The sequence below is a fragment of the Antechinus flavipes genome, chromosome 2 (genome assembly GCF_016432865.1).
Source record: "Antechinus flavipes isolate AdamAnt ecotype Samford, QLD, Australia chromosome 2, AdamAnt_v2, whole genome shotgun sequence".
Lineage (NCBI taxonomy): Eukaryota > Metazoa > Chordata > Mammalia > Dasyuromorphia > Dasyuridae > Antechinus > Antechinus flavipes.
The window spans coordinates 683,828,789-683,849,769 of NC_067399.1; the positions used below are offsets into that span (position 1 = coordinate 683,828,789).

The 20,981-nt window shown below is 67.1% G+C and overlaps 2 protein-coding genes across 4 annotated transcripts; one reads left to right on the forward strand and one right to left on the reverse strand.

Annotated features, from left to right (window-relative positions):
* Window positions 1–1,108: 1,108 nt before the first annotated feature.
* PWWP2B (PWWP domain containing 2B) lies at window positions 1,109–10,263 on the forward strand. Of its 3 annotated transcripts, none has more exons than XM_051982789.1 (4): window positions 1,109–1,513; window positions 2,900–3,262; window positions 5,437–6,958; window positions 9,719–10,263. In XM_051982789.1, exons 2-3 carry the CDS (start codon window positions 3,120–3,122, stop codon window positions 6,938–6,940), a joined length of 1,647 nt encoding a protein of 548 aa, XP_051838749.1. In that variant the 5' UTR covers window positions 1,109–1,513; window positions 2,900–3,119; the 3' UTR covers window positions 6,941–6,958; window positions 9,719–10,263. The 3 variants fall into 3 exon arrangements, with proteins under 3 accessions (XP_051838749.1, XP_051838751.1, XP_051838750.1); XM_051982791.1 differs by lacking the exon at window positions 1,109–1,513 and adding an exon at window positions 1,547–1,884; XM_051982790.1 differs by lacking the exon at window positions 1,109–1,513 and adding an exon at window positions 1,928–2,619.
* On the reverse strand, window positions 6,965–9,808 carry LOC127547025 (putative protein TPRXL). The gene is made up of 5 exons (XM_051973881.1): window positions 9,761–9,808; window positions 9,148–9,549; window positions 8,666–8,732; window positions 8,569–8,613; window positions 6,965–8,529 (listed from the first exon to the last, which is right to left on the reverse strand). The coding sequence occupies exons 1-5, from the start codon at window positions 9,806–9,808 to the stop codon at window positions 7,904–7,906; spliced, it is 1,188 nt and encodes a 395-aa protein (XP_051829841.1). The 3' UTR covers window positions 6,965–7,903.
* Window positions 10,264–20,981: the final 10,718 nt, after the last annotated feature.

Below are 20,981 nucleotides of genomic sequence, written 5' to 3' on the forward strand. Positions count from 1 at the left end.
GCGCGGGCAGCTGACCGGCTCCGCTTGGCAGGCTGGGGCGAAGCACTCTGGGGTGACAAAAGGCTGCAGAGAAGGTGCCGGGCCCCTTGGGAGAGCCCAGCTTCCCCATCAGTGCTCCCTGGTCCCAAGCCGGTCCCAGTCCGAGGATCCACCTAGCAAAGGCCGGAAAGCACCGGGAGGCTGGTTCCTACCGCCCGGATCCCGCCAGTCCCCAGTGGCATTGGATAAGCCGTGGCCACTTGGGGGGGGGGGGGGCGGGGAGAGAGGAAACCACCCGGCTCCTGCACTGCGAAGGAGCCGGACAAAGGCCCGGGAGCACCACCTAGGGGGTGGGGCTGGGGCTGGCTCCTGCCCGAGCCGGCAGGGGGCGGACGGGGAGGGGGAGGGACGTCCCGGCGGGGCCCTCCTCCCTCCCGGACCTGGGGTTTAAAACCCTAAGGACCCGGATGCGGGTGCTCCCGTTTCTGCAGTGGCTCACAGCCCGGCTCCGGCCCATCCTCGATATACTTCTATTAAGTGCCTACTAAGTGCTTGGCCCGTGCTAACAGCCAGCCTAAAAAAGGAGGGGGTGCGATTTGGAAACGAGGCGTTTCTCGGGTGTCTACGCCACTAGGGGGAGCCCTTGCTCGGCTCAGCCTTCGGTTTCGCTCCTCGAGGGGATGGGGGCCCCGGGGCCTTTCGTTCCCGGAGGGCGGGGCAGCTCTGCTCCTCAGCACGGCGGTCGGCAGGGTGGGAACCACGTTGTCCCTCGGGGGAAGAACCCCGTCCGCGTCGCCGGAAGACTCCCCGCCCCCAGCCCCAACGGACCAGCAGCCCCGTGGTCACGAGTTCTCTTCCTTTCCAGAAGAGGAAACTGAGGCGAGATTACTGAGTGCCTGGTGGGGGCGATCCCTGCTCCAGGTGCTGCAGAGGGAGCTGGGAGGCGGCCAGGGGAGCCGACTATTGGCCCAGGGTCAGCTCAGGCTCCCCAGGAGCTCCTCGCTCAGGCCGGGCTGGGGTCGGGAGCGCCCGGGAGCTGCCGGGAGGCGGGGGCACATCGGTCAGGCCGGCCCCGCGCCAGGCGTGGAGACGCTGCCGGAAGGAGCCAGCCGGGGTGCCACTCTCCCTCGCCCAACCCAGTACCCGCCTCTCCGGGCCCCCGCCCGCGCACCCCCCACCCCCGCGCCTGGGGCTGCAGCCCCTCTCCCGCCACTAGGGGGCGTGCCGACACGAGAGCTTTACAGTGTAACCCTTTCTGCCCCGATACGACGGAAGGCTCCCCCCCACCCGAGCCCTGCCCCCGAGCCCTGGCCCCGGCCGTCGGTCGGCCGTGTGACCCGTGGCGCTCAGGTAACGCAGCCCCGCCCCGCCCCACCCCACCCCGCAGCGCTAGGCGCGGCCTTCAGGGCTTGCCTCCCGGCTGGGACAGGCCGCTCGGCGTTCGGGTGAAACCTCCCCCCTCGCTCCCCTCCCTGGGCTACGGCCGCCCCCCACCCTTGGGCCTGCTGAAAGAAGCTGCGGCAGCCGGCGCCCGGTGAGTCTGACGTCCTAGCCTGGGGGGGAGGGGGGAGACCGACCCCGGCATGGGCGGCCAGAGCGGGCCCGCCTCCGGGCACCGCGTGTAGCCAGTAGCACCTGGACCCCGTCGCCCGGGAGCTCGGAGGCTGCCCCCTCCCCGATTTGGATCGAAGGCCATCTGGGAAGCGGGGCCCCGGCCAGGCGGGGGAGTGGGGCTGCGACTCCATTTCCAGACCCCTAGTCCCGCGGCCGGGAACGGATCGGGGGGAGGGGGAGGAAGGAAAGGTGGTAGGCAGCTTCCCCCCCCCCCTCCCCTATCCCTCCTGTGTGCCCCAGCAGCCCCGGCCGACCCAGGAAGGGCCCCTGGCCCCGATGACCGAGCTTCAGGTAACCTGAATCCCGGGAAGGGCGAGGCGGGCCGGGCCGGGCCCAGCGCCAGGGCGGGGATGTTTGCCCCGAGAAGAGCGGCGGCCGCTGCCCTGACCTTAGCCCCCGAAAGTTGGGGGTAGGGTAGGGTGGGGTGCTGGGACCTCGGGCCTGGGGCTCCTCGCCGGCTGCCCCCAGCTCGCGCCTCCCCCTGGCTCTGGACGGCTGGCCCCCCTCTGGCTCCACCTGGGTCCATACGTTGGACCCGGAGCCGGCGGCCTCCCGAATGCCCCCAGTCTGTGCTCTGGGTCCAGGGTCCCGACCCACTGGCGGGGGAGGCTGGTGGGCTCTGGCCCCGAGGCTTCGGGACCTCAGCTAAGAAGGGCGGGGTGGGGCAGACTTCGGGGGTCGCCCCGGGCTCGGCCTCAGAGAGCGTTCTCGGGCCCTCGCTGGTGCGAGGTGCCGGCCGAGACGCGCCCCCTCATCATTCCCATCCCCCAATCCCGGTGCTGCTGGGGGAGGGGCCTGGCGGGAGGAGGGGCCGAAGAGCTGCGGCTGCTGCGTGCTGGGGGCGGAGAGGCTCGGGGCGCCGCGCTACGGCCCCGCCCCCTCCAGGTCGCCGGCCCGCACCCACCGACCCACCCTCCGGGGGCTGCTACCCCTTTAGAGTCGAGCCATCTACCCCCGTCGCGTCCTCCCTCCCCCAAGCAACCTAACTGAGCCCGGGTGGCGCCGGTGTCCCTGCGAGACTTGCAGGTGGCCCTCCTCCGTCCTTTCTTCCCGATTAAGCTGAAGGGTCCCCGCCCCCAGCAGCGGAGCCCCCGCCCCGTGCAGCCTCCCCCTCCCTCTCCTTTCTGTCCTCCCCTCTCCTTAGTCCTGGGGCGCCCGGTTGGCCCGGCTGGGTCGCTCCCCCGCCCCCGGGGGTGGCTGCCCCCTTCCCATCCTCCCCGGCCCGGGCGGGGGGCGGGAGGGGGGGGATGGCGCGGCTCGGGCGCCTCCCCCCTTCCCGGGCCTGACCCGGGGCCAATTGTTGCAGAATTCGATCGCGGAACGTTCCCGGGAGCGGAGCATTGTGACGTCAGCGCCCCCAGCCCTCGCCGGGTCCGGCCGGCCGACGGGGAGCCATGGCGTCAGCGCGCCGGCCCCCGCTCTAGTTGGGCCCGGAGTCGGCGGCGGCGGCGGCGGAGGCCGAGCAGGAGGCGGCTCCGGGGCCGGCCCGAGAGACCCCAGGCGCCAGGGCAGCCCGGCCGGCCGGCATGGAGCCGGGCGCCCCGGAGCTGCGGGTCGGCTGCCGGCTGCCGGTGCGGGTGGAGCAGATCGTGAACGTGGACACGCTCGTGGTCACCCTGAGCTGCGGCGAGCGGAGCTTCACGGGCATCCTGCTGGACTGCACCAAAAAGTAAGGAGGGGGCTCCCCGCTCGGCGCCCGCCGCCCCCGGGCCAGCTGGGCAGGGAGAGGGCGCCGGTCCGCGGCTGGGCGGGGAGGGGGCGCAGCGCCCGCGGAGGGGGAGGGGCAGGGCCGGGGCAGCAGCTGGGCCGGCGGTCAGGTGAAGGAGGAGGCTTTCTGGGCAGCTGGGGGTGGGGAGGTGTGAGGACCTCCCCCTCCGGCTCCTGCCGCTTTCGTTTTCTCTTTAAGAGCCGCTTTAAAGGGAAGCTGGGCCAGGCCGGTCCGGCCGGGACCTCCCCTCCGCCTGGCAGCCGGGCACTCGCTGCCTGGGGATCCACGGGGGCCTGTGCGGAGCGCTCGGGGGCAGGGGCCCGGTGGCTGGGGGAGGGGCGGCCCGGGCCGCCTGCAGGAGCCTGGGGGCCTGCGGCGGGGAGAACACCGGCCCGAGACCTGCCCGGGCCTTCCCGGGTCACTGGGGTTCCCACGGTCCGGGCCTGGGGACTCGCTCCGGCAGCTCCCTTTGTTCCCAAAGCCTCCCTGGGAGAAGGCTTGGAGGAGGCCGGGATGTGTCTGCTGCCGGAGGAGGCCGGGCCCCGAGAGGGCCCAGGGGCCCGGGGAGCAGCCCAGGCCGCCCTCCACCCCTGGCCCCGGGCTCCCCGCGAGGCTTCCCTGCCTGGGCCCTGGCGGCCGCGGGCACAAGTCCCACTTTCCGGGGGTCACCTGCCTCCTTGTGGAAGGGGCGCCCTCAGCTTTAATCTCCTTCCTCAAATGCTGGGGCCCGGCTGCTGGGAAGCCATGAGCTGACAGTTCCCTCTGACGTTATCGCTTAATTACCAGCTTCCAAACCAAAGGCCCGGAGCGGGGCCTCCCCCCATGGCAGCTTCTGGGCCTGGGTTCAGGAGATGGGAGGGGCCGAGAACCACAGAAGCTGCCCCTTGTTCCTCCCCCGGGTCGGGGGCCTGGCACCTGAACCCCGGGGGGGGGGTAGCTTTTGCTGGCAGTTGTCAGCGCCCACCCTCACCTCCAGCTCCACCTGCTTCCTTTGGAGGGGTCAGGCTGAGGGGGAGGGGCCAGCTCTGCAGTGCCCCCCCTCCCCCGGCCCTCGCCTGCCCCCTCTGCAGGAATGGCTCCCGGGCTGCACGTGGCAGGCCAGCTTCTCCCAGAACTGGCGGGGGCCAAACTGAGGCTGGGGGAGGCCAGGCTGCCACTGCCACAGCCGCCGCGTCTCCAGGGCTCGCATGTGGTCAGGTCGGTGCCCTGGGGGCTCCAGGCCCGGGCTGGGCGGGGGCAGGTTGGCCGCCCTGGGGCCGCCCACGGGGCTGCTGGGACTCTGCTGGGGGAGGGCTCTCGGAGGCCTCCTGGGGCCTCAGGGTCTGGGGGCTGCGTCCGGGGCATTTCTGGTGCTGCCAGGGGAGGGGCAGGAGGGGAGGGCCGAGCCCCTGCTCAGCCGGTCGGGACACCCCCAGGGGCACGGGCACAGAGCCGGGCCAGGTTTGTTCCCAGGGCCAGCGGGCAGCTCCTGCCTTTTGTGCTTCAGTGGGCTCTGCCCCTCTCCGTGGGCAGGCGGCGGGCAGGTTGGCCCCCTAAGCTCTGCCAGCCCGGCCCCTGCCCTCCCGGGGAGAACTCTCTCTCCTGGGGCCACGCCCCTCTCAGACAGCACCTTCCATGTCCGTCGAACCCTCTAGTGGCTGGGCTGCGGGGGCAGCGAGGAGAGCTGGGCTGGCTGGATTTGGCCCCAGAACCGGGGGTCGGTGTCCGTGGGCGCCCGCTGCCAGCCCGACCGGGGCCTTCCTCCCTGGCGAATCGGGCCTGTCAGGGCTGCTGTAGGGTCCGGCAGGGCCGGAAGTGGGCCCCGGGCGCTGGGCCGGCTTCGGCTCGAACCCCCCACGTGTGCGGCTCCATGCGGGGTCTGGGGGCCGTGGGGAGCCCTGGAGGGTTGTGGGGGGAGGGCACGGGGTCACACTTGGGCTTTAGGAAATTTCCTTTTGGGCCCGAGTGGAGGATGCTCCAGGGGCTGCGGGCCTCGGCCTCGGCCCAGCTCTCCGCCCCCCCTCCCCTCGGCCCAGCTCTCTGCCCCCCGGCTCTCTGCCCCCCCTCCCTTTGGCCTCGGCCCGGCTCTCCGCCCCCCACCTGGCCCACGTCCTCGGCCCCTCTCACCTCGCGTCCCTCTCTCTCGGCCCCTGCAGGTCCGGGCTCCTGGGTCTCCCGCTGTCCTTGCCGAAGCGAGATGCGCCCCCGTCGGATAGCTGCTCCCGCCAGGAGCCCCCGGAAGAAAAAGGAGCGGCCCTCCCGCCCCCGCCTCCTCAGGAGAAGCCCCCCGCGGCGGCCGACGGCCCGGAACCCGCCCCGCCCCCGGCGCCCCCCCTGCCCGCCGGCAGTGCCCCGCCCTTCCCCCCCTATTTCGAGGGCGCCCCCTTCCCCCACCCACTGTGGCTCCGGCAGACCTACAGCCAGTGGGTCCCCCAGCCCCCCCCACGGACGATCAAGCGCACCAAGAGGCGGCTGTCCCGCAACCGCGACCCGGGCCGTCTGATCATGAGCACCATCCGGCTGCGCCCGCGGCGCGTGCTCTGCGAGAAGTGCCAGAGCACGCTGAACCCCGAGGAGGGCCCGGCCGGCCGGCCCAGCGCCAAGCCGCGGCGGCGCCCGGGAGGGCCGGAGAAGGAGCCGCGCAAGCTGGAGGAGCTGGCGGGGGAGGCGCGGCGGGCCAAGCGGGAGCGGGGCACCGCGGCGCCGGTGCCGCGCAGCCCGGTGATCAAGATCTCCTACAGCACGCCGCAGGGCACGGGCGAGGTGGTGAAGATCCCCTCGCGGGAGCACGGCTCGCTGCAGCCCTTCCGGCCCCAGCGGGCGCCCGAGGCCGGCCAGCCCGCCGCCATCCCCAAGCTGAAGCTGACGCGGCCCGCGGGCGACGCCCCGCCGCCCAAGATCCGCCTGAAGCCGCACCGGCTGCCGCGCGGCGGCCGCGGCTCCATCTACAAGGCCGAGCTGGTGGAGCAGCTGGGGGGCCGCGAGCCCGAGGCCCCCGCCGCCTTCCTGGTGGGCCAGTCCCCGCGGCGGCGGCTGGCCGAGCTCTCCTCCGGAAGCTCGGGCGAGGACGAGGAGCCCTTCGGCGCGTTCGGCGAGGGCGGGCGCGACGGCCTGGCCTTCCTCATGAACTACAAGAGGAAGGCCGACTCCTCCAGCCTCTCGGTGGGCAGCGACAGCCTGGACGAGTCCAGCTCGGACGCCGCCTCCCCCGGCGGCTGCGACTTCCTGCCCGGCGACGACGCCTCCGTCTCCTCCTCGTCCCGCGAGGAGCGCAAGACGGTGCCGCCGCTGACCGTGCGTCTGCACGCGCAGAGCGTGGCCCGCTGCGCCACCGAGGACGGCCGCACCGTGGCCGTGGGCGACATCGTCTGGGGCAAGATCCCCGGCTGCCCCTGGTGGCCGGCCCGCGTGCTGGACCTCAGCCTGGGCCAGAAGGAGGACGGGCAGCCCTCCTGGCGCGAGGCGCGCGTGGCCTGGTTCGGCTCCCCCACCACCTCCTGCCTCTCCCTCTCCAAACTCTCCCCGTTCTCCGAGTTCTTCAAACTGAGGTTTAACCGCAAGAAGAAGGGCGTGTACCGCAAAGCCATTACCGAGGCCGCCAAGGCGGCCGAGCACCTGAGCCCCGAGGTCCGCGAGCTCCTAAGCCAGTTCGAGACGTAGCTGTGGCTCCGGGGTCAGGTGAGTGTGGCCGGGCCCCCGGAGGGGCCGTCCCCAGGGCTGCGGGGTCATTTAGGGGAAGGGGCCGTCCTGAGGTCTGCGGGGTCATTTAGGGGAAGGGGCCGTCCCTAGAGCCTGTGCGGTCATTTAGGGGAGGGGGCTGTCCTGGGGCCCACTGCGGTCATTTAGAGAAGAGATTGTCCCAAGGGCCTGCGTGGTCATTTAGGGGAGGGGGCTGTCCTGGGGCCCGCCGCAGTCATTTAGAGGAAGGGGCCGTCCCGAGGGCCTGCACGGTCATTTAGAGAAGGGGCCGTCCCTAGAGCCTGTGCGGTCATTTAGGGGAAGGGGCCGTCCCGAGGACCTGCGCGGTCATTTAGGGGAAGGGGCCCCTGGAGGACCTGCGTGGTCATTTAGGGGAAGGGGCCATCCTGGGGGCCACTGCGGTCATTTAGAGAAGGGGCTGTCCTGAGGGCCTACACGGTCATTTAGGGGAGGGGGCTGTCCTGGGACCCGCCGCGGTCATTTAGAGAAGGGGCCGTCCCGAGGGCCTGCGTGGCCATTTAGAGAAGGGGCCGTCCCTAGAGCCTGTGCGGTCATTTAGGGGAGGGGGCTGTCCTGGGGCCCACCGCAGTCATTTAGGGGAGGGGCCCCTGGAGGGCCCGTCCTGAGCGACTGCTGCTCACATAGGGAGACTCCCCACCCGCGCAGGCTCCCTGGGCCTCTCAGGGGAGACACTTGTGGTCAGCAGAGGCGTGGGAGCCACGTGGCCACCTTGGCAGAGCCCTCGGGGGCAGGGCGCTCGCCTTGGCTCGGAGTCTCCCTGGGTCGGGCCCCATGGTCACGGCCCGGGCACGGAGCGGGTTCCACGGGAGATCCCGTGGTTTTGGTCTCGTGGCCCATCCCGGGCTCCGCCCTCGTCCTACCTGGCGGTGCCAGCAGTGGCTTCACGTGGCTGGGCAGGTTCTGTCAGGGGCAGGTGGGGGAGGGGCACTCCCCAAGGGCCCCTGGGCTCCCATCAAGCACTGGGGGATCGGGGTCCAGCTTGGCGGTCTCGGGAGCTCCCAAGAGGCCCGGCCTGGCCCACTCCCCCCTCCTGTGCCTTGGCACGGACTGGCGCCGTCGGGCCCCCAGCGATGCCCGGGGGAAGCCGTGAGTAGTGGGCTCCGGGCGTCCCTGGCCCCCAGTCTGGCTCGGAACGGCCAGCGGGGCCCCACGGGCAGGGGCGCGAGGGCAAGGGAAGGTGCCCAGACCAGGGCAGACAATGTGCTGGTCTCCACGGGGCAGGCACCGGGTGGCAGGGGCACCAGGGGAAGGTGGGCTGGAGGCTCCTACATGGGATCCAGGCAGGCCGTCCACAAGGGGAGGCTGCTTAGCCAGTGTAGACGCCCCGCCAGTGTAGCCCTCTTCCTCGCCACGGCCACGGCCAAAAGGAAGGAAAAAGCAGGAACGGGACTTAGGCCCAGAGCGGCCCTTGCCAGAGGGCTCTGACACCAGCCGGGCTTGGCTCCGGGATAGGCTGGAACTGCAGCTGTCCAGGCACCTCGGGGGCTCGGTGGTGCCGGGGCGTGTGCCCGGTGCTGCCCACCTGGCACCTCGGGGGCTCGGTGTGCCTGGTGCTGCCCGTCTGGCACCTCGGGGGCTCGGTGGCGCCGGGGCGTGTGCCCGGTGCTGCCCGTCTGGCACCTCGGGGGCTCGGTGGCGCCGGGGCATGTGCCCGGTGCTGCCCACCTGGCACCTCGGGGGCTCGGTGGCGCCAGGGCGTGTGCCCGGTGCTGCCCGCCTGGGGCACCTCAGGCTGGGCACACCGTCAGGAGCTCGGATAACCCCCAGCTGTCGGTGCTGTCTCCCCTGGCCCGCCTCCCCCCCATCCTCCACGTCTCTGCCTGGGTGCCTCTGGTCAGTGGCGTCCGCAGCAGAGCCTGCCTGGCGTGAGCCGAGGCCTTGCAGAGGTCTCTGGGGCAGCTCTTAGGGGACCGGAGCCAGGAGGGTTGGTCTGGTGAGTCTCTTCCCTCTGCTGGGAGGGAGCTCCTGCCCTTGAGGGACAAGTCCTGCCGGGAGGCGCCCGGGGAATAGTGGGAAGGACCCTGAGGGCACGGGGCGGGGGGTACTTCCCTCATCCAGGTCTGCAGTGTCGGGGCAAAAGATGGGGTGACCCCGGGGAAGGGAGGGGAAAGATGGGGTGACCCTGGGGAAGGGAGGGCTCCCCTCACTCCTGGGGACTCTTCCCCAGAGACAACTGGGCCCATTCTTTGCCCCAGCTTCTGCCTGCTGCCACTGGGCCGGCCCCCATCTCCCAGCTTGGGAACCCCAAGCTCTGGGGAGGGGGTCAGACTCATGGGCACAAGCAGCGCTGACTGGGTTTGACCTAATCTGCTTCTGGGGTTCCCAGCAAAGCAGGGAACGACTTCAAAGCTCGGGGTGGGGGGGCCGGAAGGGGCTTTGGTCGGGGCTCCCGGTTCTGGGGAGATCCGGCCTTTGCTGGCGCTTTCAGTCGCCGCCGCAGTCAGACCGGGCAGGCCCTGCCAGCCATCCGTGGGGGTGGGGCTGGCAGTCTCGCTTTCCGGGGACCTCACCCCTGACGACCGGGCCTGGGGCCGGGGAGCCCCGAGGGCCTGGCATACAGTGGTGCCGCATAAACGCTTGGCTGGTTATTCCCATTATTGCTGCTGTGTGCTCCAGGGGCGGGGAGCAGAGGCCCTGGCTGGGACCCAGCTGCTGTGGCCCTGGGATGGGCCGGGAGAGGAGGGGGGGTGTACCCACTAACTTTTCCCCTCCCCCCAGATGACGGAAGCTGAGCGCCTAGCTGTTGTCCCAGCATCCTGCCACGCTCCCCACGACGGCCTGGAGGATGCCCCTGTCCGGGGTGGGCATCGGGTGGGCTTCTGACTGCAGGAAAGGGAAGTGAGTGAGCCCCGGCCCGGCGGAGGCGACACGCGAGACCGAGGCGCCCAGCGAGGAGGGCCGCACTCCCCCGCTCTGAATGTATTTATTCTTCCCGACTCAAGATACCAAGTTAGCTTAGAGCCGCGGCCGCCACGGTGCCCACCATGGTGCCCGCCACGGCAAGCTGCTGCTGCTGCTTTGAAGAGGACGCCCTCCCCGGCCTGCGGGCCCCGGGCCCCCGCCCCTGCTGCTGCCCTGCCCCGCATGATCCGTCTTCCACTCCAGCCTCTGCCCGCCCGGTGGGGAGGGGGGCAGGCGGCGGGCGGGCTTGGGGGGGCTCCTCCTGTTGTCACTTTACAGACCAAAAATGTGTGCTTGGAGCCAGGCGACTCTCACTGGTTTAAGTGTACAAAGATCCCAAATAAATGTGTGTGTCAGTCGCAGCCGTGGCTCCCGTGTCCGTGGGGGGGCAGCAGGAGGAGGTGGGCCTGCTGGGGGCTCCCTGAGGAGCATCTGCCCTTCCCCTGCCCCAGAGCAGGCCGGCTCCGTGTGGATGGGAGGAGGGGCCTGCAAAGGGAGGGCCGGGCTCGGGCGCTGGGTCCCGCGGGTGCCCCCTGAGCGGATGGTCCTCTGCCAAGGATGGGGCAGAGTCCGGAGCTCTCCCGTTCTAGCCCAGTCCCACTGCGGGCCCCTTCCCTGGAAGAGGAGCTCTGGCCTGGCGGCACTCGGGGTGCTCTAGTAGATTCTGCCATCTGGGGCCCGTGGGGGGGGTCGCTTGCTAGGGGGTATTGGGGCTGGGGACCAGAAGGGATGGGAAGGCCTGGGGGGGGCACAGAGGCTGCCTTCTCCAGTGCCCTCAGATGGAGGCTTCCCGAGGGCAGGCCCTGGGCATTTAGCACAGGACTGGGCACCCGGGAAGCTGCTCTGGGGAGCTGGGGGCTGACAGGGCATCTGGGAGGGGTCCCGGTCCTTCCTCCTCCAGCCAACAGGACCGCTTCCAGTTTAGCCTGCCTGAAGGTCTGCGGTGGGGGTCGACATGTGCCCCTGGCCTTGTCCCTCATCCCTCTGAGCCCGGATTCTTCGCCAGCCGCTCTGACTAGGTTCTGTTCAGGGGTTCCCGGGGTGGTGGGGCCCCTGTAGTAGCCGGGACCCCTCTGGTCTCCAGCTCAGAGACGCTGAGATTCTGGGCCTCCCCCCGGTCGGGGCAGATTGTAGGTGACAAGGAGCCTCCTGGGGCTCCCCCCCCACCCCCCGCCAGCGGGCCTGCGGTCATCCTCCGGCCCGTCACCTGTTCGCGCTCCAAAGGGAGTCCCGGCAGCCGAGCCCAGCCGCCCGCGGAGGCCATGAGGCGCGGGCCTCTGCCTCTGCCGCCGGTCCCAATTAACCGGGAAGTTTCGCCCCCGGCCTTCCCCACCAGCAGAGGCGGCCTCCCCGGCCCGCGGACCTCTCAGCGCCCAGCGCCGGCCTACGTGGTCCTGGCACTGACCAATCGGCGAGCGCGCCTGCGCCCCGCCCACGGCCGGCGGCTGAGGCTGGGAGACGCCGCGGCCGAGAAGGGCCTGGAGCCGAGAGGCCAGAGCCTCCCCTTTGCCAATGGCAGGTGCCCCCCACTCCCGGGCGGGCCTGCGCCGTGCTGGGGGGCGCTCAGCCGCCACGCCCTGCCCGCGGGGAAGCTCGCCTTCCGCTCTGGCTCCGGGGTCCTACGCCCCGCCCCCGCTGGGACCCCGACTTCCTCGGGGATGCCCCTCCCCGCTCTGGTCCGAGACTGGAAGCCCGGGCGCTGTCCGAGGTCTGGCCGGCCCCGAAAGCCTTCGGAAGGCCCGCGGCGGGACAGTGTCCCCGCCCTTAAGTGGCCAAGGCCCGGAGGGGACGCCGCCTCCTGGTCACTTCCCTCAGGCTGCCCCCCGGGAATGGGGGAGGCTGGGAGGGGCTCCGGGCTCCTCGATGTCCCACAAAGGAGGGGGAGGGGAACCGCAGCCACTTGAAGGCCTTCAGGGTTAGGGTTGGAGCGCGTGATGGGGGGAGGGGTGTGACGGCAGGACTGGATGGTGGGGGGCTGAGCCGACCTCGCTCTGCCGCGGGACGTGGGTGGGAAGGCCTAGCTCGGAAACCCCCTTCCCCGCGGGCCCGCCACTGGGAGAGGGGGAGCTGGCCCGGGAGCAGCCCGGAAGAGCTGACCGCGGGGGAGGGGCAGGGTCAGCTGATATAACGACAGCCTTTAATTAAAGCCGGCCGGCAGCTCGCCCGGTGAATCCTCGGGCTGCGCGTGTTGGGGGTGGAGCGGAGAGGGGGCGAGATTCAAACTCAGGGCTCGGGGGCCCGGCGTGCCCTCGGAGACTCCAGGTGGCCTGACTCCCGGGCGGGGCCCTTTTGCATCCCCATTTTCTTTAGAATTGACTGAAATAATCCCGAAGGACGGGACGAATGCTCGCAGTCTTCCTAGCCGAGGGACGTCCGGCGCCTTGCTGCCCTTGGGGCCTCAGTTTCCACCCCGGGAAACCATTCCCCCGGCCCTCCCGGGGTGATGGAGGCCCGGGCCGCGGTGGCCCGCGTGCGGAGCGCCCGCCCCCTTGAGGCTGCCTCGGCGGACCTGTTTGGCTTTTGCCCGGGAGCTCCCTTTCGCAGGCCCTCGGGAGTTTCTGTGCCTGGCTGGGGTGGGGAAGGGGCTCCGGCTCTGCATTTGGGAGGGGGCGGATCGAGGACTCCCTCTGTCCGGGGGGGGGGGGCTGCCTGCTTTAATTAAAAACCGTCTTACAATCAGCTGACCGCCCTTATCTGCGGGCTCCCAAACGCTCATCCCGGAAGGCCCCTCCTAGACCGGCTCGCCCCCTCCCCCCAGGCCTCCGTCGCGGCCCCGCCCCCAAGGCCGGCTCCGCTCTGGAGCGCGCTCATTAATTATCCGCGGTAATGAATGGCCTTCTCTCCCCACGCCGGACCCCGGGGATATGCCCCCAACGGCCTCTGCGGCTGGCGAGCCCGGGCCAGGTCCGGCCCGCTTTGTTCTGCCGCTCGCTCGGCTCGGCCGCTTGGGTCTGGCTGGGGACCTGGGGCCGCCCGAGGCCCCCGGGAAGCCACACACCGGAGGGAGGGGTCGGGGGAGGGCGGGGCCGGTGACACGTGTCTGCTGGCAACTGCCCGGCCGTGGGCGGGGGCGGGCTTCGCCCCCAGAAGATCTGGGTCCCCTCCCGAGCAGCTGGCATTGTTCACCCCCGGCGCAGCCCAGCTCTGAGGGGCTTCCTAGACTGACGTTCGAGGCCCGAGGGTCACAGCCCGCCCTCCGAGGGATGCTGGGTCTGCCCGACCCCGGTGGGGGCCCGGGCGGTTTTGTACTTGGCTTCGGGCGGAGCCCGGGGCCAAGGGAAAGGGGCCCGGGCAGGCTGTCCCGAAAAGGGGTCCGGCCCCACCCCCGGCGCCCCTCGGTCATTCCGGTCCTGCCGGTCCGATTACAAGTAGACGCCCCTCCCCCAACACCGCGAGGGGGGGCGGTGGGCGTGGCCCGGAGAATGCAACTGGCCTCCGAGGCAAAACAGCGGGGCTCCGACGCTGACCCGCCGGGTCCTGGGATGTGGGGCGAGCCGCTTCTCCCCGGGCCTCAGCTTCCTCATCCGAGAAATGGGAATGCTAAAACCTAATTTCCAGAGGCCGGGGGAGGAAAATATTAAACCGCAAATGAGAACCCGGGATGGTCCCGGAGCCCGCGGGCGCCTCCCTAGCTGCGCTCCCTTCCGCCTTCACCCCTTCTTTCACCGAGCAGTCCCTTCGGGACGGACGGCCGGGCTGGGGGGGACAGGCCGTGCTCCCCGCTCCCGTGAGCACAGGCCCTCGGAGTCAGGCGTGGAAGAGATCGCGGGCAAAAGGGAACGGGCCGATTCTGGCCAAACCTGTTCTTCCTGGGGTTGCCAGGTTCCCGAGGAAGTTAGTCTCGTCCTCCTCTCCCTCTTCCTCTCCTCCTCCTCCCCCCTCCCCTCCTCTTCGTCCTTCCTCTCTCCCTCCTCTCCTTCCTCTCCCTTCTCTCCCTCCTCCCCCTCCCCCCTTTCCCTCCTCTCCTTCCCCTCTCCCTTCTCTCCCTCTTCCTCATCCCCCCTTTCCTTTCCTCATACCCTTTACATCCCTCTTTTCCTTCTTTCCCTCTTTCTCCTTCCCCTTCATATCCCTCTCTCTTCCTCCTCCTCCTCCTCCCCCTTGCCTTCCTCCCCTTCCTCTTCTCCTCTCCCTTCCCCCTTTCTCCTCCTCCTCACCCCTCTGTTTGTTTTTCCTGTGTCCGCTGGGCCTGTTTGGCCTGAACACTAAGAGCCTGTGGCTTTAGCGCTGGCTCCGGGCCCGGAGGAGGGCTGGGCCCAGGGGAGGAGAGGGCGCCCTGGGCCTGCTCTTCTCTGCCAGGAAGTGTTGGGCCCCGAGCATTTATTAAGCACCAGGGGCTGGGCTCCCTCGGACACAGGAGCAGCTTCTGCCCTGGAGACTAGCAGGGGACGGACAGATGAGAGCAGCCCTCCTTTCGGGGCTTGGATTGGACGGGGACAGAGAGGACCCTGGCAACGGCAGCCTGGGCCTGGGGGGCTGTGAGGGGGCTCTCCGGTTGAGGAATTCCGGATGGTTTCGGCCCCAAGCCCCAGATCCCGGAGCACCTTCCCCGCCTTTCCTGCCCCTCCTGCCTCTGAACAGGAGGCTCTGACTCGGCCTCCACAAGTGAATGGGCCCAGAACCGGACACTGGCCCCAGGAGGGCCCGAGGCCAGCCTGAGCTCCTTGGAAAGGCCCCCTCCTCAGTGGCTCCTCCAGGGGAGGCTCCGAGTTGGGGGGGCAGCGGGGACGTGCGGGAGATGGGGGCTCTGTTCTCTTCAGGGTCCCAGGCCCGAAGGACGGTGCGCCCCTCACACATCTTTTGTCTGGGGGCGACTTTCGGTTCCAGCTGCACTCCTGACCAGGGTCCCTTAATGAGGGGAGAGGGCCCGGCTCCAGAGCCAGGCCCGGGGGGCCCTGTCCCCCACGGCGGTTCCACGGTGAGCACGGGTAAGGAATAAGGAACACACTCAGGCGTCCAAGGCAAGAGCAAGATAATGGGAAGGAGAGCCCCGAGCTCTGAGTCAGCTCAAGGGAGGGGGGCAGAGACACAGAGACAGAGGGAGGGAGAAGCAGAGAGGGAGGGGGAGAGACAGAAACATAGATGGGGGGAGACAGAGAAGGAAGGGGAGAGATAGACCAGACAGAGGGGACATTGCTCATGTCTGCAGAGGACCGGCCTGGGGCCGCTTCCTCCACCTTCTTGCACCTCCTGGGGCCTGAACGAGGCTGGAGCCCTGGATCTCTGTGAAAGCTGCAGGGGAGCCACAGGGCGGGGGGCGCTCAGTCCCTGCCAGTGAGGGCCGTGCCAGGGCCAGGGACCCTCTCCCCGGTGGGGGCGTTCCCAGGCTCGCTCCCCGGGTCCCTCGCTTACGGGGTCACCGGCCCGAGCTGGGCTCTAGGTTCAGGGGTTACCTGTGCCCCAGGAAAGACAGTGTATTCAAAGGGGTAGGCGCTGGGGAGGCCGAGGAAAAGCCTTCCTGTTCCCTCCCAGAGTGGGCGCTGGGGAGGCCGAGGAAGAGCAGCCTGGGGTGCTCCCGTTTTGAAAGCAGACGGGTTTCCTTTCGGGCCAGGCCGGTGGGGGACGGGGAGGGCTGGGGAGCTGGCTGTGGCCCCCTGGGATTGCCTTCTCCAGAGACGGTGAGGGGAGTGACGGAGGCGGGGTTGGGGCCCAGGGTTCAAATCCTGATTCTCTCCCTCGCTGGCTGGGAGATTTGTGGAGGAAGAGGGGTCCCTCGCTGCCCCTGGACGCCAGCGCTTGATTCCATGGAGGAGCCCCGGCCAGCACAGCCCCCGAATCGGGGACTCATGGGGTCCTCAGCCAGCTGGGAGGGGGCGGGGTCTGCGGAGCAGCCCCTCTTCCTGCAGGCCGGCCGCTCACACCCATTTCTCCGCTGGCCCCGAGGAGCCCGGGAGAGGCTGCACAGCAGCTTGGCCCGAGGGAGCCGGGAGCCGGACGAGCTTCCTCCCGGCTGGATGCCCCATCCCCACGGTGCTTCGGGGGTCCCTCTGACCCTGGCCACGGCCGCTCCATTAGGGGTCACCTCTGCATGTCCCGGATGGCCCAGAGCCGCCCTCGGGAGAGCAGGGGCCGGCGGCCCACTGGCCAGGCATGTAACCAGGGCGTTCCCCCTGCTCTTCCCCACCCGGCGCCAAGTGCTACTGTTTGACACGGGAGGAAACAGGCCGAGAGAGGCGGAAGGAGGGGCCCGGCTGGCCGGGGTCCCAGGAGTGGGCCTGGGGTCCCGGCTCTCCCATCCCAGCTTCCCTCTCAAGCCTGGGACAAGTCCGAGCTTCACGGAAGGAGCCAGACCCAGAACAAAGGATTGAGAACGCTTCCCCTGGACACCCATGGCACCGAGACTCTGGCCAGGGCCAGAGTGACCCCAATTCCCCTGGATGCCCGTGGCACCGAGACTCTGGCCAGGGCCAGAGTGACCCCCAATTCCCCTGGATGTCCGGCTGCTGGGAGCGGGGGGCTGGGGGCTGCTGCCACCAGGGGCCTGGGCGGCCCCAAGAGAGCAGCTGGTCTGCACTGGGCACTCGGGTGGGAGGGCACAGGGGCCCCAGAGTCCCCAAAGGGACTTGGAAATGGGCAGCCAGGCTGGGAGCTTGGGCCAGGGGTCCCGCAGCCCCCCCAACACCAGCTCTCCCTTGGGGGAAGGGAGGGCATGACCTGATTTCTCTGGCCATTCAGTGTAGTGTTTGATGACAAGGACGTTACAATGACCTTCCTGTCACGTGGCCCCCTCTGGGGCCTTTGGAAACCCGGCAGATGGGGAGAGAGCTGGTCATTGATCCGCTGATTCTTTATTGATCTCCACTGGGCCTGGCAGCATTCAGGGCTTTCTGGGAAATTCTGAGAGCCCCCCCTCAGTTCCTGGGGGTCCGCAAGGGGCAGGGACCCCCCGGGGATGCCCGTCCTTTGGCTCCCTCCCCGGAGCTGCTGGGCTGGGATCATGGCCGGAGAGTTCTGGCCAGAGAGACAGAGAGCCAGGCACTTACTAGCGCCCCTTCCCCTCACTTTGCCTCAGTTCCTTCATCTGTAAAATGATCGTTCCAGCCCAGGTCATATTGGGAAGTACCTGGCATAGTGTCTGCTGCAAGAGGGCCGGCTCCATCTGGGGGCTGGGGGTCCCTGTGTCATGGGCACCTTGCTCTTCAGAGCCTTGTTTGGCAGAACTGTGCAGGGACTGACCGCCCGCTAAGGATGCTGGGACTGACTGCCCACTGAGGATGCTGGGACTGACCAGCCCCTAAGGATGCTGGGACTGAGTGCCCGCTGAGGATGCTGGGACTGACCAGCCCCTAAGGATGCTGGGACTGACTGCCCGCTGAGGATGCTGGGACTGACTGCCCACTGAGGATGCTGGGACTGACCGCCCACTAAGGATGCTGGGACTGACTGCCTAAGGATGCTGGGACTGACCAGCCCCTAAGGATGCTGGGACTGACCGTGGGCTGTGCTGGGACTGACCAGCCGCTAAGGATGCTGGGACTGACTGCCTAAGGATGCTGGGACCCTGTCCTTCTGAACAGTCTTGCCAGGACAGCGCTCTGTCTGCAGGGCTGTGCCAGGAGCAGTGGGGGAGGGGGGATCTGCATCCTGCAGTGGTGGGGTCTGGGGAGCCTCGTTTTCCCCTCTGGGCAGCCCCTCCCCCAACTCCGTGTTCTTTGGGCCCCAGAAGGGTCCCGTGAGGGGCTCTCACAGCACTCCCAGGTCTGACCAATGGAGTTCTGGGCTGGGGCCTTATTGGGGGTGGGGGGCTTGTCTGTAGCCCCCTCCCCAGGGCCCCGGGGACTTGTAGCTTGGAGCCTTCCAAACCCGGCTGATTCCAGAAAGGGAAAGGGTGGGGGTGGGTGGGAGGAGTGACCTCGGGAATGGGATCGTCCTGACGGCCGCCGGCTCGCCTCTGCTTCCGCCGTTGACCAGATTCCTAAATGAATGAATGAGAGAGGCACTGATTGGGCGCTTACTGTGTGCACAGCACTGGGGCTCCCCTAGATACTCACACACAGTCCCTGCTCTGGAGCAGGGAGACAGCGCGGAGGGACGGCTCCAGCCCGAGTCTCACAGCCCCGGGCCCTCAGGGCCAGATGGAGCAGGCCAGGACACGCGGCTCCGCCATTTCCCCACTGCCCGCTGGGCCCCGTTCATTCACCGCAGACCCCAGGCCTCTCCCCATAACTCAGCGCAGGAGAGGAGGGAGATGGGCCAGGCTCAGGCTCCTGGGGAGGCCACAGGCCCCGGGGCATCAGCTGCTTCTGGCCCAAGGCAGCCGGCCTGTCCGAGTGCAGGGAGGGCTTCTTTAATATCTCCGTGTGTGTGTGTGTGTGTGTGAGAGTGTGTGAATGTGAGCGTGTCAGTGTGTGAATGTGTGTGAGCGTGTCAGTGTGTGTGAGTGTGTCAGAGTGTGTGTGTGAGCCTGCCAGTGTGAGTGTGAGCATGTCAGTGTGTTGTGTGTGAGCCTGCCAGTGTGAGTGTGAGCATGACACCGTGGGTGTCAGTGTGAGCGTGAGCATGTCAGTATGTATGTGTGTCAGTGTGTGTGTGTCAGTGTGTTATGAGTCTGTCAGTGTGTGTGTCAGTGAGTGCATTTATAGCTTTATTTGTAAGTGTATGTGTGGCTGTGTATGTCTGCGTATGAGTATACTGCATGTATGTGTACATGTGTGCGTGGGGGGGTATGCTTGCGTGTGTGCATGTTTGTATATGTACGCGGGATGGTGGGTCCCCGGGGAGGTTGGTACAGAAGGGAACGGCAGCCCCAGCCGGGCTCCGGAGTCCCCCGATGCCGACCATGATCCTCAGCCCAGCTGGTTTCTCTCCTGGGGGGGTGGGGAGTGGGCCCCACGGAGGGGGAACAGGCCGACCCCCGGCTGGCCATGGGCCTGGGCCTAGGTCTTAGCCTCCGGCCTGAGGGTCCCGCTTCCAACGACACCCCTGGGGAGAGTGGGTTCCGGCTGGCTCGGGGCTATCCTGCGGCCTTTTATTTTTCTCACCAATTACACATACAAACAACTTCTAGCATTTTTAGAGTTTTGAGTCCTAATTCTTCCCCAACGGCCAGCGTTCACCCCCCCCCTTGCCCAGCCCCCCCTTCCCTGCTGCTCAATGAACAGCACCCGCGGACCCCTCCTCATTCCCAGAATGCCTCAGAGGGGGAGGGGGAGGAGCCCTCAGCGGCCAGGTTCCAGCTGTCCAGCCAAAAGCGCGACAGCACCCCCTCTCCTGGGAGAGGTCAGCAGCTCTCCCGGCCCCAGGGCTGGAGCTGGCCGTGAGCAAACAGTCCCGGCCCGTGGGACTCGGCGGCCCGAGCGGCGCCCTGCTGCCGGATGGGCCGGTGACCCAGTGGCCTTTAAAAGGGAGCCGCTCGGCCCACCCCGCGGCCTTCCTCTGCGCTCCGGGCAGGGTTAAGGGTGGGAGTGCGGACAAGAGCTACTCGTTATTCTGCTAACAATGGAGCAATCTCTGCCTTCCTGGGCCACGTGCCGAGGAAAAGCCCCCAGACTTGCCAGCTAAGGACTGCCCCCATTTCTGGTGGGCACCAACGCCGGCCTTGCTTAATGAAGCCCAGGTAAACAAACTCAAGCAGTACAAAAGTCTTTAAAGCTCCTTGAGGGAGCGAGCTTGGCCACTGAGAGGACGCCATAACTTAGGGAAAAGAGGAGCAAGTGTGGTCCCCGAGTGCCTAGAATGCTCTCGGATTCCTGGCAGGGTTCTAGGGGGCCGAGGAGGGAACGCTCCACCCACCTCTTCGCAGGGAAGGGAAGGGATAATGAGACAGAGTGTTTTGGACGGGGCCTATGTGAAAGTGTTGGTTTTCATTGGCCCAACCTCTTTGGGATTTGTTTTCTCAGTTATTGGAGGGAACAGCAAGAAGGTGAATCACATTGGATAAAAACAAATCAATAAATAATTTTAAAATATTGCTAAGATCACACTCATTTGAGCATGGCTGGATGGCAATCCGCATCAGTGGATGGAAGTGATTCCTGTGGGTGAGACAACGGCCCCTCAAACAAGTGATTATTTTTTAAGAGAAATTTTCCAGGGCTTTGTGGTCCTAGAGATGCAAAAACCTTTGTGGTTTTTTTATGTAAATCCAAGTGCATTTACATTAAAAACTCCTGGGTTTCAATCTTACTCTTTGGCTTCTGAACTTTTGGCTGTGCAAGAGTCGCTCTTCCTCGCCGCCGAGTGCTGTGGGTCTTGATGGGCTCTTTCGGCTTCACGATTGCTCTAAGGACATGTGTTTGTCACTCTGGCTCCAATAGCCTCTGGCAGAAACTTTGGTGTGACTATAGCTTTAAGAGTGGAGGAATGGAATCCTGGGGAGTGACAGTTCACCTTTCTCGTGCAGCGAGACAGTTGGTAATGGCTGAGAGAAAATGGGCGAGGCCCCGAGACAGACAAGGAAGAGAAAGAGTGAGACCCAACCATGGTGGGAGAAAGAGTCCCAAGAGCATTTTGGTGGAGCCAATATCAACTCTCGGCCTCTGGACGGTGGGACTCCTGGTGTGTGTGCAGGAGTCAGCAGTTGCCGATTCCATGGCTGAACATTTAAATACATCTGGCCTGTTTCCCACACTATCAACGAGAAAGTGTTTGACCAATAACTTTGATGTGTATTTAAAATCGGGAGCCTAGAAAGAGAAGAGAAACAGACATACATCGTCACGGAGACAGAAAGACAGTGACAGAGCAGAGACAGAGAAGGAAAGACACAGAAAAGACTGAGGAAGGGGAAGAGAGAGAGAAAGGAGCTTTCTCCTGTTTGGGTTTGTTTTTTACTGAGTTGCACACATAGAGCTAATTGAATGATTAATGACAGAAAGGGGGTATTTTTCTTAACTTATAAAAAAATCAGAACATCCCCCTTCATCGCTTTAGAACTCGAAGAGGAAATTAATAAGGAAATGGGCCAGTAGCACTTAGAGAGAGGTAAAGACTGGTGTCATTAGCTCTTTTTCTTCTGCTTTTCAAAAATATTTATTTTCTCCAATTACATGTAAAAACAATCTTTAGCATTCTCATTTTTAAAAGTTCTAGCCTTTCCTCCCTTCCCTCCTTCCCCAAAGTGGTAAACATCTGCAATGAC

Bases quoted from the DNA above. Each gene is read 5' to 3' on its own strand.
- LOC127547025 (XM_051973881.1), bottom strand. From the start codon at position 9,808: ATGCCCACCCCGGACAGGGGCATCCTCCAGGCCGTCGTGGGGAGCGTG. The intron at 8,733-9,147 runs GTGAGGGGAGCC...CGGTGTGCCCAG, and splicing joins CTGGGGAAGAGTCCCCAGGA to CCTGAGGTGCCCCAGGCGGG. The intron at 8,530-8,568 runs GTGCCAGACGGG...CGAGCCCCCGAG, and splicing joins GGCGCCACCGAGCCCCCGAG to GTGCCAGGTGGGCAGCACCG.
- PWWP2B (XM_051982789.1), top strand. From the start codon at position 3,120: ATGGAGCCGGGCGCCCCGGAGCTGCGGGTCGGCTGCCGGCTGCCGGTG. The intron at 3,263-5,436 runs GTAAGGAGGGGG...CGGCCCCTGCAG, and splicing joins CTGCTGGACTGCACCAAAAA to GTCCGGGCTCCTGGGTCTCC.